At 39.3% G+C, this 13275-nt stretch overlaps 1 protein-coding gene across 1 annotated transcript in view; it reads left to right on the plus strand.

Annotated features, from left to right (window-relative positions):
* Positions 1-10288, plus strand: part of ELMOD3 (ELMO domain containing 3) — a 212405-nt gene extending 202117 nt beyond the window's left edge. Inside the window, exon 12 of the mRNA XM_053719453.1 lies at positions 8661-10288. Within this exon, the coding sequence (XP_053575428.1) occupies positions 8661-8884 (224 nt within the window). The 3' untranslated portion in view covers positions 8885-10288. The remainder of the gene's footprint in view (positions 1-8660) is intronic.
* The last annotated feature ends 2987 nt before the right edge of the window (positions 10289-13275 follow it).

The raw sequence follows: 13275 nt of genomic DNA on the forward strand, positions 1-13275 counted from the left end.
TGACATTACGGACAAGCTTAGAGTCCTTAAACTAGCTAATTCATTCATTTCGGAGGCCGTAGTACATTTAACTAAACTTACGGCTAAGAATTCAGGATTCGCCATTCAGGCACGCAGAGCACTGTGGCTAAAATCCTGGTCAGCTGATGTTACTTCTAAGTCTAAATTACTTAATATACCTTTTAAAGGGCAGACCTTATTTGGGCCTGGTTTGAAAGAAATTATCGCTGACATTACAGGAGGTAAAGGCCACGCCCTGCCTCAAGACAGGGCCAAACCTAAGGCCAGACAGTCTAATTTTCGTTCCTTTCGGAATTTCAAAGCAGGAGCAGCATCAACTTCCTCTGCTCCAAAACAAGAAGGATCTGTTGCTCGCTACAGACAAGGCTGGAGACCTAACCAGTCTTGGAACAAGGGCAAGCAGGCCAGGAAACCTACTGCTGCCCCTAAAACAGCATGAATTGAGGGCCCCCGATCCGGGATCGGATCTAGTGGGGGGCAGACTTTCTCTCTTCGCCCAGGCTTGGGCAAGAGATGTCCAGGATCCCTGGGCGCTAGAGATAATATCTCAGGGATACCTTCTGGACTTCAAATACTCTCCTCCAAGAGAGAGATTTCATCTGTCAAGGTTGTCATCAAACCAAACAAAGAAGGAGGCGTTTCTACGCTGCGTACAAGAGCTTTTGTTAATGGGAGTAATCCATCCAGTTCCACGGTCGGAACAGGGACAAGGGTTTTACTCAAATCTGTTTGTGGTCCCCAAAAAAGAGGGAACTTTCAGACCAATCCTGGACTTAAAGATCCTAAACAAATTCCTAAGAGTTCCATCGTTCAAGATGGAGACTATTCGGACAATTTTACCCATGATCCAAAAGGGTCAGTACATGACCACAGTGGATTTAAAGGATGCTTACCTTCACATACCGATTCACAAAGATCATTACCGGTACCTAAGGTTTGCCTTCCTAGACAGGCATTACCAGTTTGTAGCTCTTCCATTCGGATTGGCTACAGCTCCAAGAATCTTCACAAAGGTTCTGGGTGCTCTTCTGGCGGTACTAAGACCGCGGGGAATCTCGGTAGCTCCGTACCTAGACGACATTCTGATACAAGCTTCAAGCTTTCAAACTGCCAAGTCTCATACAGAGTTAGTACTGGCATTTCTAAGGTCACATGGATGGAAGGTGAACGAAAAGAAAAGTTCAGTCGTTCCACTCACAAGAGTTCCCTTTCTGGGGACTCTTATAGATTCTGTAGAAATGAAGATTTACCTGACAGAAGACAGGTTAACAAGACTTCAAAGTGCTTGCCGCACCCTTCATTCCATTCAACAACCGTCAGTGGCTCAATGCATGGAGGTAATCGGCTTGATGGTAGCGGCAATGGACATAGTACCCTTTGCACGCTTACACCTCAGACCACTGCAACTGTGCATGCTAAGTCAGTGGAATGGGGATTACTCAGACTTGTCCCCTTCTCTGAATCTGGATCAAGAGACCAGAAATTCTCTTCTATGGTGGCTTTCTCAGCCACATCTGTCCAGGGGGATGCCATTCAGCAGGCCAGACTGGACAATTGTAACCTTCTAGGTTGGGGTGCCGTCTGGAATTCTCTGAAGGCTCAGGGACAATGAAGTCAGGAGGAGAGTCTCCTACCAATAAACATTCTGGAATTGAGAGCAGTTCTCAATGCCCTCCTGGCTTGGCCCCAGTTGATAACTCGGGGGTTCATCAGGTTTCAGTCGGACAACATCACGACTGTAGCTTACATCAACCATCAGGGAGGGACAAGAAGCTCCCTAGCAATGATGGAAGTAACAAAGATAATTCGCTGGGCAGAGTTTCACTCTTGCCACCTGTCAGCAATCCACATCCCGGGAGTGGAGAACTGGGAGGCGGATTTCTTAAGTCGTCAGACTTTTCATCCGGGGGAGTGGGAACTTCATCCGGAGGTCTTTGCCCAAATACTTCATCAGTGGGGCAAACCAGAGATAGATCTCATGGCGTCTCGACAGAACGCCAAGCTTCCTCGTTACGGGTCCAGATCCAGGGATCCAGGAGCAGTCCTGATAGATGCCCTGACAGCACCTTGGGACTTCAGGATGGCTTACGTGTTTCCACCCTTCCCGATGCTTCCTCGATTGATTGCCAGAATCAAACAGGAGAGAGCATCAGTTATTCTAATAGCACCTGCATGGCCACGCAGGACTTGGTATGCAGACCTGGTGGACATGTCATCCTGTCCACCTTGGTCTCTACCTCTGAAACAGGACCTTCTGATACAGGGTCCTTTCAAACATCAAAATCTAACTTCTCTGAAGCTGACTGCTTGGAAATTGAACGCTTGATTTTATCAAAACGTGGTTTTTCTGAGTCAGTTATTGATACCCTAATACAGGCTAGGAAGCCTGTTACCAGAAGGATTTACCATAAGATATGGCGTAAATACCTATATTGGTGCGAATCCAAAGGTTACTCTTGGAGTAAGGTTAGGATTCCTAGGATATTGTCTTTTCTACAAGAAGGTTTAGAAAAGGGTTTATCTGCTAGTTCATTAAAGGGACAGATCTCAGCTCTGTCCATTCTGTTGCACAAACGTCTGTCAGAAGTTCCAGACGTTCAGGCTTTTTGTCAGGCTTTGGCCAGGATTAAGCCTGTGTTTAAAACTGTTGCTCCGCCATGGAGTTTAAACCTTGTTCTTAACGTTTTACAAGGCGTTCCGTTTGAACCCCTTCATTCCATTGATATAAAGTTGTTATCCTGGAAAGTTTTATTTTTAATGGCTATTTCCTCGGCTCGAAGAGTCTCTGAGTTATCAGCCCTACATTGTGATTCTCCTTATTTGATTTTTCATTCGGATAAGGTAGTTCTGCGTACTAAACCTGGGTTCTTACCTAAGGTAGTCACTAACAGGAATATCAATCAAGAGATTGTTGTTCCTTCTTTGTGTCCAAATCCTTCTTCGAAGAAGGAACGTCTTCTGCACAATCTGGATGTAGTTCGTGCCCTAAAGTTTTATTTACAGGCAACTAAGGAATTTCGACAAACGTCTTCCCTGTTTGTCGTTTACTCTGGTCAGAGGAGAGGTCAAAAGGCTTCTGCTACCTCTCTTTCTTTCTGGCTTCGTAGCATAATTCGTTTAGCCTATGAGACTGCTGGACAGCAGCCTCCTGAAAGAATTACAGCTCATTCTACTAGAGCTGTGGCTTCCACTTGGGCCTTTAAGAATGAGGCCTCTGTTGAACAGATTTGCAAGGCTGCAACTTGGTCTTCGCTTCATACTTTTTCCAAATTTTACAAATTTGACACTTTTGCTTCCTCGGAGGCTATTTTTGGGAGAAAGGTTCTTCAGGCAGTGGTTCCTTCTGTATAAAGAGCCTGCCTATCCCTCCCGTCATCCGTGTACTTTTGCTTTGGTATTGGTATCCCAGAAGTAATGATGACCCGTGGACTGATCACACTTAACAGAAGAAAACATAATTTATGCTTACCTGATAAATTCCTTTCTTCTGTAGTGTGATCAGTCCACGGCCCACCCTGTTTTTTAAGGCAGGTAAATATTTTTTAAATTATACTCCAGTCACCACTTCACCCTTGGCTTCTCCTTTCTCGTTGGTCCTTGGTCGAATGACTGGGAGTGACGTAGAGGGGAGGAGCTATATGCAGCTCTGCTGGGTGAATCCTCTTGCACTTCCTGTTGGGGAGGAGTAATATCCCAGAAGTAATGATGACCCGTGGACTGATCACACTACAGAAGAAAGGAATTTATCAGGTAAGCATAAATTATGTTTTTAGAGTGTGTTTCCTAATTATCAATACTCTTCTTACACACAAAAAAACTTCATGGTATCTTTTTCCTTTTGCATGATGTACCGAGTCCACGGATTCATCCTTACTTGTGGGATATGTCTATAAATTGCAAACAGCATATTTTGACTTATAAAAGTTTGGCATTAGATGATTCTCAGACAGAAGGAAATCAGGTTTTGAGAATCATCTAATGCCAAACTTTTATAAGTAAAAATATGCTATTTGCAATTTATAGACATATCCCACAAGTAAGGATGAATCCGTGGACTCGGTACATCGCAAAAGAAAGAAATTTATCAGGTAAGCATAAATTTTGTTTTTTTTTTAAAAAAATTTACACTAAAGCAACTTTATTTAAACTTCAATGTTCTTACAAATCAATAGATATGTGTATTCGGCAGCCTCATTAGCTGCCAAATGCTGAAGAAGGCGGCCGCTCCCAGCCCTCGGCTATTTTCAGAGCCAGATTCCTTCTTGTGAAAGTGCAGCACACTAAGATCTGGATTTGCACTCCAAAAATTGCTGAAGGCCTTAAGCGGCCCCCTTTTTCCGCATTTGACAGCTAATAAAGCACATTTCTGCAAATCAATTATTTATATCTTGTAAGATAAAAAAAAATTACAATGCACTACAGTCACAAAAAATTTGTTTTTTTAAGTTTACCAAATATCCAATAAGAAATAAATGTAAAAAAATATAAAATAAATACAAGCTGCATAATCACAAATTGTCCAACATGTTAAGTACAAACTGTGAAGTGTAACTGATATTCTAAAATAGTTCTAATCTTTACCAGTCTTACAACATGAGAATGCCAGGAATGGAAAAAGCCAGGTGTACCTCTTCCCCTTCCGCAAGATTTAGAAAAATATACCCCATTCCAGAACAGAATGTGGAACTGTGGGAAACCATCCCTAAGGTTGACGGTGCTATTTTCTTCATAAATGGAAAGAGTCCACAGCTGCATTCATTACTTTTGGGAAATAAGAACCTGGCCACCAGGAAGAGGCAAAGACACCCCAGCCAAAGGCTTAAATACTCCTCCCACTTCCCTCATCACCCAGTCATTCTTTGCCTTTCTTCCCAGGAGGTTGGCAGAGAAGTGTCAGAAGTTTGTTTTCGTCTCTTATGGAGGGTAGTACTCTTCGACATGGGACGGGAGTTTTAAGAAATCCTGTCAGTCTCTCAGTGAGGGCTTGGATGAAAGTTAGAGTCTGGAGATATTTCTCCCACGGCATGGTCTGACCATTCAGCTGTAAAACTCAAAATCCTATGGCACAATACCCCCTTAACACCATATTTATAGAAATTAGATGACAGTTTACTAAATAACTCAGACATAATAACCAAACTTAACGCTACTATTATGGAATACTTCAGATTTAATTACCACTCCATCAACGACCTCTATACAATCTTGGAGGCACACAAATGCGTAATTAGGAGAGAAATAATTAAACGTAAAGCACAACAACAACAGAAAAATTGCCAAACATACAATGAACTATCAGACAAATTTGCTCACCTAGACCTGGTACACAAACTATCCCCAACAGATCCCCAAATAACAGCAGATCTACAAACAGCCAGACTTCACTTAGACAGCTTCCTACAAATAGAGTACCAAACCTTACGTTCAAAACAAATAGCATGTTTTATTATTATTAGCTAGAGCCTTGAAAAAGAAAAGATTTAAATCTTATATACATGAAATCCAAAATCCGAATTCCACAACAACCTTCAAAACCACAAAGGATATCCTACAATCATTCCATGACTACTACACGGCATTATACATCTTAAAGACTGATGACCCCCATAAGATCATATCACCATCATGATCTCTTATATCAATAAATGCCAACTACCCACACTAATGGAAGATCAATTACAAAACTTAAATAATCCCATTTCACAACAAGAAATTACTAATGCCATTAAAACACTAAAAAATGGGAAAAGCTCAGGTCCTGATGGCTTCACGGGAAAATATTACCAAACCTTTTCGTCATTACTTCCCCATACCTAACACAACTATTTAATGAAGTCACAGACACTAATCCTTTCCCACCAGTAATGCTCGAAGCACACGTCGTAATTCCCAAATCAGGTAAACCACCAACAAACCCAGCAAAATTTCGCCCCATATCTTTACTAAATATCAATATCAAGATTTTCGAGAAAATACTGGCAACCCGTGTTAACACTATCTTACCGTCTCTAGTACATCACAATCAAGTCGATTTCACTCCCAAAAGAGAAGCTAAAGACACCACCAAAATTATTAGCCTAATGGAACACACCGTTACACATAAAATCTCCTCTGCGTTCTTATTAATGGACGCAGAAAAAGCCTTTGATAGGCTTTATTGGCTCTTTTTACGGATGGCACTCACAAAATTTGGCTTTAACCAAGACTTTGTCGGGAAAATATTTTCCCTTTTGTAACAAACCACAAGCAACACTTTTTCTTTCATGTAATTAGCAAGAGTCCATGAGCTAGTGACGTATGGGATATACATTCCTACCAGGAGGGGCAAAGTTTCCCAAACCTTAAAATGCCTATAAATACACCCCTCACCACACCCACAATTCAGTTTTACAAACTTTGCCTCCTATGGAGGTGGTGAAGTAAGTTTGTGCTAGATTCTACGTTGATATGCGCTCCGCAGCAGGTTGGAGCCCGGTTTTCCTCTCAGCGTGCAGTGAATGTCAGAGGGATGTGAGGAGAGTATTGCCTATTTGAATGCAATGATCTCCTTCTACGGGGTCTATTTCATAGGTTCTCTGTTATCGGTCGTAGAGATTCATCTCTTACCTCCCTTTTCAGATCGACGATATACTCTTATATATATATACCATTACCTCTGCTGATTTTCGTTTCAGTACTGGTTTGGCTTTCTACAACATGTAGATGAGTGTCCTGGGGTAAGTAAGTAAGCTTATTTTCTGTGACACTCTAAGCTATGGTTAGGCACTTTTTTATAAAGTTCTAAATATATGTATTCAAATATTTATTTGCCTTGACTCAGGATGTTCAACATTCCTTATTTTCAGACAGTCAGTTTCATACTTGGGATAAATGCATTTGTTTCAATCATTTTTTCTTACCTTAAAAAATTTGACTTTTTCCCTGTGGGCTGTTAGGCTCGCGGGGGCAGAAAATGCTTCATTTTATTGCGTCATTCTTGGCGCGGACTTTTTTGGCGCAAAATTTTTTTTTCTGTTTCCGGCGTCATACGTGTCGCCGGAAGTTGCGTCATTTTTTGACGTTTTTTTGCGTCAAAAATGTCGGCGTTCCGGATGTGGCGTCATTTTTGGCGCCAAAAGCATTTAGGCAACAAATAATGTGGGCGTCTTTTTTGGCGCTAAAAAATATGGGCGTCATTTTTGTCTCCACATTATTTAAGTCTCATTATTTATTGCTTCTGGTTGCTAGAAGCTTGTTCACTGGCATTTTTTTCCCATTCCTGAAACTGTCATTTAAGGGATTTGATCAATTTTGCTTTATATGTTGTTTTTTCTTTTACATATTGCAAGATGTTCCACGTTGCAACTGAGTCAGAAGATACTTCAGGAAAATCGCTGCCCAGTGCTGGAGCTACCAAGCTAAGTGTATCTGCTATAAACTTGTTTTGCGTACCAAACCTGGTTTTCTTCCGAAAGTTGTTTCTAATAAGAATATTAACCAGGAAATCATTGTTCCTTCTTTGTGTCCTAATCCAGTTTCTAAGAAGGAACGACTATTACACAATCTTGATGTGGTTCGGGCTTTAAAATTCTATTTAAAAGCAACTAAAGATTTCAGACAAACATCATCCTTGTTTGTTGTCTATTCTGGTAAGAGGAGAGGTCAGAAAGCGACTGCTACCTCTCTTTCTTTCTGGCTGAAAAGCATCATCCGATTGGCTTATGAGACTGCTGGACAGCAGCCTCCTGAACGAATTACAGCTCATTCCACCCGAGCTGTGGCTTCCACATGGGCCTTCAAGAATGAGGCTTCTGTTGAAGAGATTTGTAAGGCAGCGACTTGGTCTTCACTGCATACTTTTGCCAAATTTTACAAATTCGATACTTTTGCTTCTTCGGAGGCTATTTTTGGGAGAAAGGTTTTGGAAGCAGTGGTGCCTTCTGTTTAAGTTACCTGACTTGTTTCCCTCCCTTCATCCGTGTCCTAAAGCTTTGGTATTGGTATCCCACAAGTAAGGATGAATCCGTGGACTGGATACACCAAGTAAGAGAAAACAGAATTTATGCTTACCTGATAAATTACTTTCTCTTACGGTGTATCCAGTCCACGGCCCGCCCTGGCAATTAAGTCAGCTTCAAATTTATCTTTGTAAAACTACAGTCACCACTGCACCCTATGGTTTCTCCTTTTTCTCCTAACCATCGGTCAAATGACTGGGGGGGCGGAGCCTGAGGGGGAGCTATATGGACAGCTCTGCTGTGTGCTCTCTTTGCCACTTCCTGTAGGGAATGAGAATATCCCACAAGTGAGGATGAATCCGTGGACTGGATACACCGTAAGAGAAAGTAATTTATCAGGTAAGCATAAATTCTGTTTTTTTGGTGCCTGTTTTTTTTAATTAAAATAAAAAATAAAGGCCAAGTGAACTGTAATATATATTAAAAAGCTTACCTATTAAACACAAGAAATCATAACCATGGATTTTGTTTTAGCCAAAAATACACCTAAGCTCTTTTTAAAGTTTTCTACTTCATTGGCTGTTTTACCTCTTTATGCAAAGAGTTCTTTATTTTACTTTGACAGTGGAAAAACATGTTTGTCGTTGGAGATTAAATCTTCTTTTCTCTTGCCTTAACTTTATTTATTTATTTTGTAACTAGAAATTGAAATTTTTGCAAAGAAACGCCCAAAAGAATTGCTGCGCCAGCTTGAAAGTCACTTGAAAGAGAGGCCTCTGCCTAAAGATCTACCCCCTGAAATCTGGTCACAGCACCCAACAGAACCAGGAAGCCCCAATCATGATGAACGCAGAGGTCAAAGCGAAGGAGGCATCTGCTTCACTGGAGTTTGTGAACAGCATGTGCAGGAGGACAGACTTATCTGAGATGTATCAAGCAAAAAAAGAGACAAGGACTTAGCAAGTTTTCTGTCCCAGAATGCAGTGAGAAGACTATTGCTCGGAAGCACAGGTGGCACACAGCTGGGGTGTGTTTCATGTAGATTTGAGAAGATCCATAATGTCTATAAAAGAGCTACTATACAGTATGCAGAACAAACCTCACATTTTTTAAAGGGACTTTGTAGTGCAAAAATACCCAATGAGCCAATCAGCAGCAGCAATTGCACAGCTATGTCAATCATTGGCTGTGTTCAGCATAAAGATCCACTGCAGTTAGAGCAAAAATTTAAACAAATCTGAGCGTGTCATATTTCCTCTACAGTGTCCCTTTAAAAATGAAATGCTTGCATGAATTAGAGCATTTTATTTACTTTGTGTTTAACCTCTTCCTAAAGGGTTAGATACATAGTCAATTGTATTGTGGCTGGGTGTTTTTGACTCTGTTTAACAACTTAGCAGGGATTCAGCACATAATAAGAATGTAAATATATTTTAAAATAAAATGCTCTAACATCATACAGCATTCTGCTATACTAGAACCTCCCTTCTTTAGATTTTATGTTCTGGTGGATACAAATGCTAACCACTGCTCTACAACGCTACCAGATCTCTCTTTAGGGCAGAGCAAGAGGCAGGAGATTACATAGGGCTTGTTAACCTCCAGAGAAATGAGCTCACTATTACGCTGTTCATCCATAGTCTGCCATTGCTTCAGTAAGAGTTCTACAAATCAATCAGCATGAAGATTACTTTCCCATCTCACATATGGATTTTTATTGCACTACCAAGATTTGCACTAGAAATGAATATATTAATCTTTTGGCATATACATATATATATATATATTTTTAGAGGTGCAAGATTTAATGTTTGTGTCATCTCAGTGTGACTTCCCTTTTGTGACACATTCCATGTCTTATTCTATTCTTGATATAAAGAATTAAAAAAAGGGTAAATGAAATAGCTTCCAAGAAAGTGAAGTCAAGAAAATCTTTGTCCTACAGGTTGCTGCTTCGGAAAATCCAATTTTCCAACTATGAACAAAACAAGAGGGGGCGCCCTACATTGTAGAGTCTCCATCTTTACCTCTTAGCAGCCATTTTTAAGCACCCTGTAGCCAGGATATCATTGACGTTTTCTCTTGAGTAATTGTTTTTTTCTGCAGTTAGACTGCTAAATGTGAAGTGAATTTTTTTTATCTTAGAACAGGGATAATGGTTTATTCAACTTCTGATCAATCTTCTATATACCAATTGCCAATGAAAATGTATGATGAAAGTTGACATAACTTTGTTAGTCAGTGACCTGTCTTACTAGAACATTTTTAATACATTCTTTTCATTTGTTTTATTAATCACGCTTTTTCCTAAATATATACATGTAGTCTGACCTGTCGTGTTTTACTATTCATTTTGGATAAGCCAGTTAGTGATTGTTTAAAATATGAATGTATGTATATAGTTTATATAGGTTATTGCACATTTAGGCTATTGTTTGTTTTATTGAAATTTTAAAGATGTACAGTGTGCTTTATTTACAGCTTAAAGGGACAGTCTAGGCCAAAATAAACTTTTATGATTCAGATAGAGCATGTAATTTTAAACAATTTTCCAATTTACTTTTATCACCAATTTTGCTTTGTTCTCTTGGTATTCTTAGTTGAAAGCTTAACCTAGGAGGTTCATATGCTAATTTCTTAGACCTTGAAGCCCACCTCTTTCAGATTGCATTTTAACAGTTTTTCACCACTAGAGGGTGTTAGTTCACGTATTTCATATAGATAACACTGTGCTCATGCACGAGAAGTTATCTGGGAGCAGGCACTGATTGACTAGACTGCAAGTCTGTCAAAAGAACTGAAAAAAGGGGCAGTTTGCAGAGGCTTAGATACAAGATAATCACAGAGGTTAAAAGTATATTAATATAACTGTGTTGGTTATGCAAAACTGGGGAATGGGTAATAAAGGGATTATCTATCTTTTAAAACAATAATTCTGGTGTAGACTGTCCCTTTAAAGGAACCTCCAACGTAAGAAACACTGTTGCTTTATTAGATTGATTGCTGCCAGTAATTTTACATACCCCTTTAAATATTTTACTAAATTGCATTTTTATATACTTATGTATTATTATAATTATCAGCCAGCAGTTCAGCCAATCAGAAGGTTGCTGCTCACCACTAATGATTTTAAGTAGTGCACTCGTGGAGCTACTGCGCATGCACACTAGCTTCCATTCAAGGTAAAATAGTTTAAATATCTTACAAAATCATTTTTTTTTAATATAAAAGGAGTATGTAGAGTTACTGTCAACAATCAAGTTTTTTCTTACATTGACTATCCCTGTACGATTTTCTGCTGTAGAATTTATCAAATTGGCTACAGGAAGAGATGGTAGAGGCAGAAACAGAGATCTACATTAATCTTTTTAAGAAAGGCATGAGTCAGTGTTTGATATTTTACAACAGACCGAAAAAATGATTAATCTGGGTCAACTGCTGTCAAATTCTATTTTCTGTTTTTTTAGCTCTCTAGCAGAAAAAAAGGTCTGTGCTCATAAAACTTACAGATGGAAAATGCGTTTAAAACACAAGGGAAGTCGGGGTAAAAAGGAAGCACAAAAAGAATCTGTATGCTTATTTAGAATCTAAAACCATAATGTATGTAACATAAGGGTGTGATTAAAAATCCATTGATGTGAATGTATTTTAGGTTTTTTGTACAGTTACAATTGTAAGAGGCCAAGAAATATGGTATTTTAATATATATAGATAAAATATTTACACTGTGTGCACAATTATTAGGCAAGTTGTATTTTTGAGGATTAATTTCATTATTGAACAACTACAGTGCTCTCAGTCAATCCTAAATGTTAATCATCAAACTTGAATATTTAAGTAAGTAAAAGTTAGGTTTTGGCTTTCTTAGGAGAATATCTATGTGTGCACAATTATTATGCAACTAAATGAAAGATTAAAATTTTCCCATCTCACTTGTTAATTTTGATCTGTTGGTGACCAATATAGCCACCCTTCTTTTCAAAAACGGTCATAATCCTTCCATCCATGGAGTCTGTCTTTTTGTGCAGCAGCATCCACAGCCTCCCAGACACTGTTCAGAGAGGTGTACTGTTTTCCTTCACTGTAACTCTCCCTCTTAAGAAGGGCCCACAAGTTCTCAATAGAGTTAAGGTCAGATGAGGAAGGGGGCCATGTCATTATTCTTTCATCTTTAAGGCCTTTACTGGCTAGCCATGCAGTGGAGTACTTTGATGCATGAGATGGAGCATTGTCCTGCTTAGATGCAGACTTTTTCCTGTACCACTGCTTGAAGAAAGGGTCTTCTAAAAACTGGCAGTAGGTTTGGGAGTTGATTTTGAGTCTATCTTCAACCCGAAAAGCCAACTAGCTCAACTTTAATAATACCAGCCCATACCAGTACCCCACCTCCACCTTGCTGGCGTCTGAGTCGAAGTGGAGCTCTGTGCCCGTTACTAATTTAGCCAAGGGCCCATCCATCTGGTCCGTCAAGAGTCACTCTTATCTCATCAGTCCATAAAACCTTTGAAAAAATCTGTCTTAGCCCAATCTTGACGTTTCAATTTATGTGTTTTGTTCAGTGGTGGTCGGGTTTCAGCCTTCCTTACCTTGGCCATGTCTCTGAACACCTTGTACTTCTGTGCACTCCAGGTAGGTTGCAGTTCTGGAATATGACAGCACTGGAGGATAATAGGTTTCTGGTAGCTTTATGTTTGATTCTTCTCAAATCTTTGGCAGTTACTTTTTTTCTTAACGAGTTTCTTGCGACCCTGTTGACTATTTGCAACAAAACGTTTGATGGTTCTGTGACCCCCCATATCTTACCAATTTCAAGAGTGCTGCATCCCTCTGAAATAATTTTTACAATTTTTGACTTTTCAGAGTCAGTTAAATCTCTTTTTTGGCCCATTTTGCCTGAGGAATAGAAGCTGCCTAATAATGATGCACACCTTGATATATGGTGTTGATCTCTTAAGGCCACACCCTCCCTTATTACACAAATACACATCACCTGATATGCTTAAATCCAATAAGCATTAAACTTTATACAGCTTGGAGTTGGATAAAATGCATATAATGAGGATTTGTTTAAAATACTCACTTGCCTAATAATTGTGCACACAGTGTAGATAACCTGATTTTATGCTCAAGCTCTCAAACCTCTGAGAGAGACCCTTTTAAGTTGAGTGTCTTCCTGTTTTGGGTTGTTTATTTATATATATATATATATATATATACGTATATATATATATTTATTTATATATACTGTATATATATATATATATATATATATATATATATATATATATATATATATATATATATATATATACATATA

Source organism: Bombina bombina, chromosome 6 (genome assembly GCF_027579735.1).
Source record: "Bombina bombina isolate aBomBom1 chromosome 6, aBomBom1.pri, whole genome shotgun sequence".
Taxonomy (NCBI): domain Eukaryota; kingdom Metazoa; phylum Chordata; class Amphibia; order Anura; family Bombinatoridae; genus Bombina; species Bombina bombina.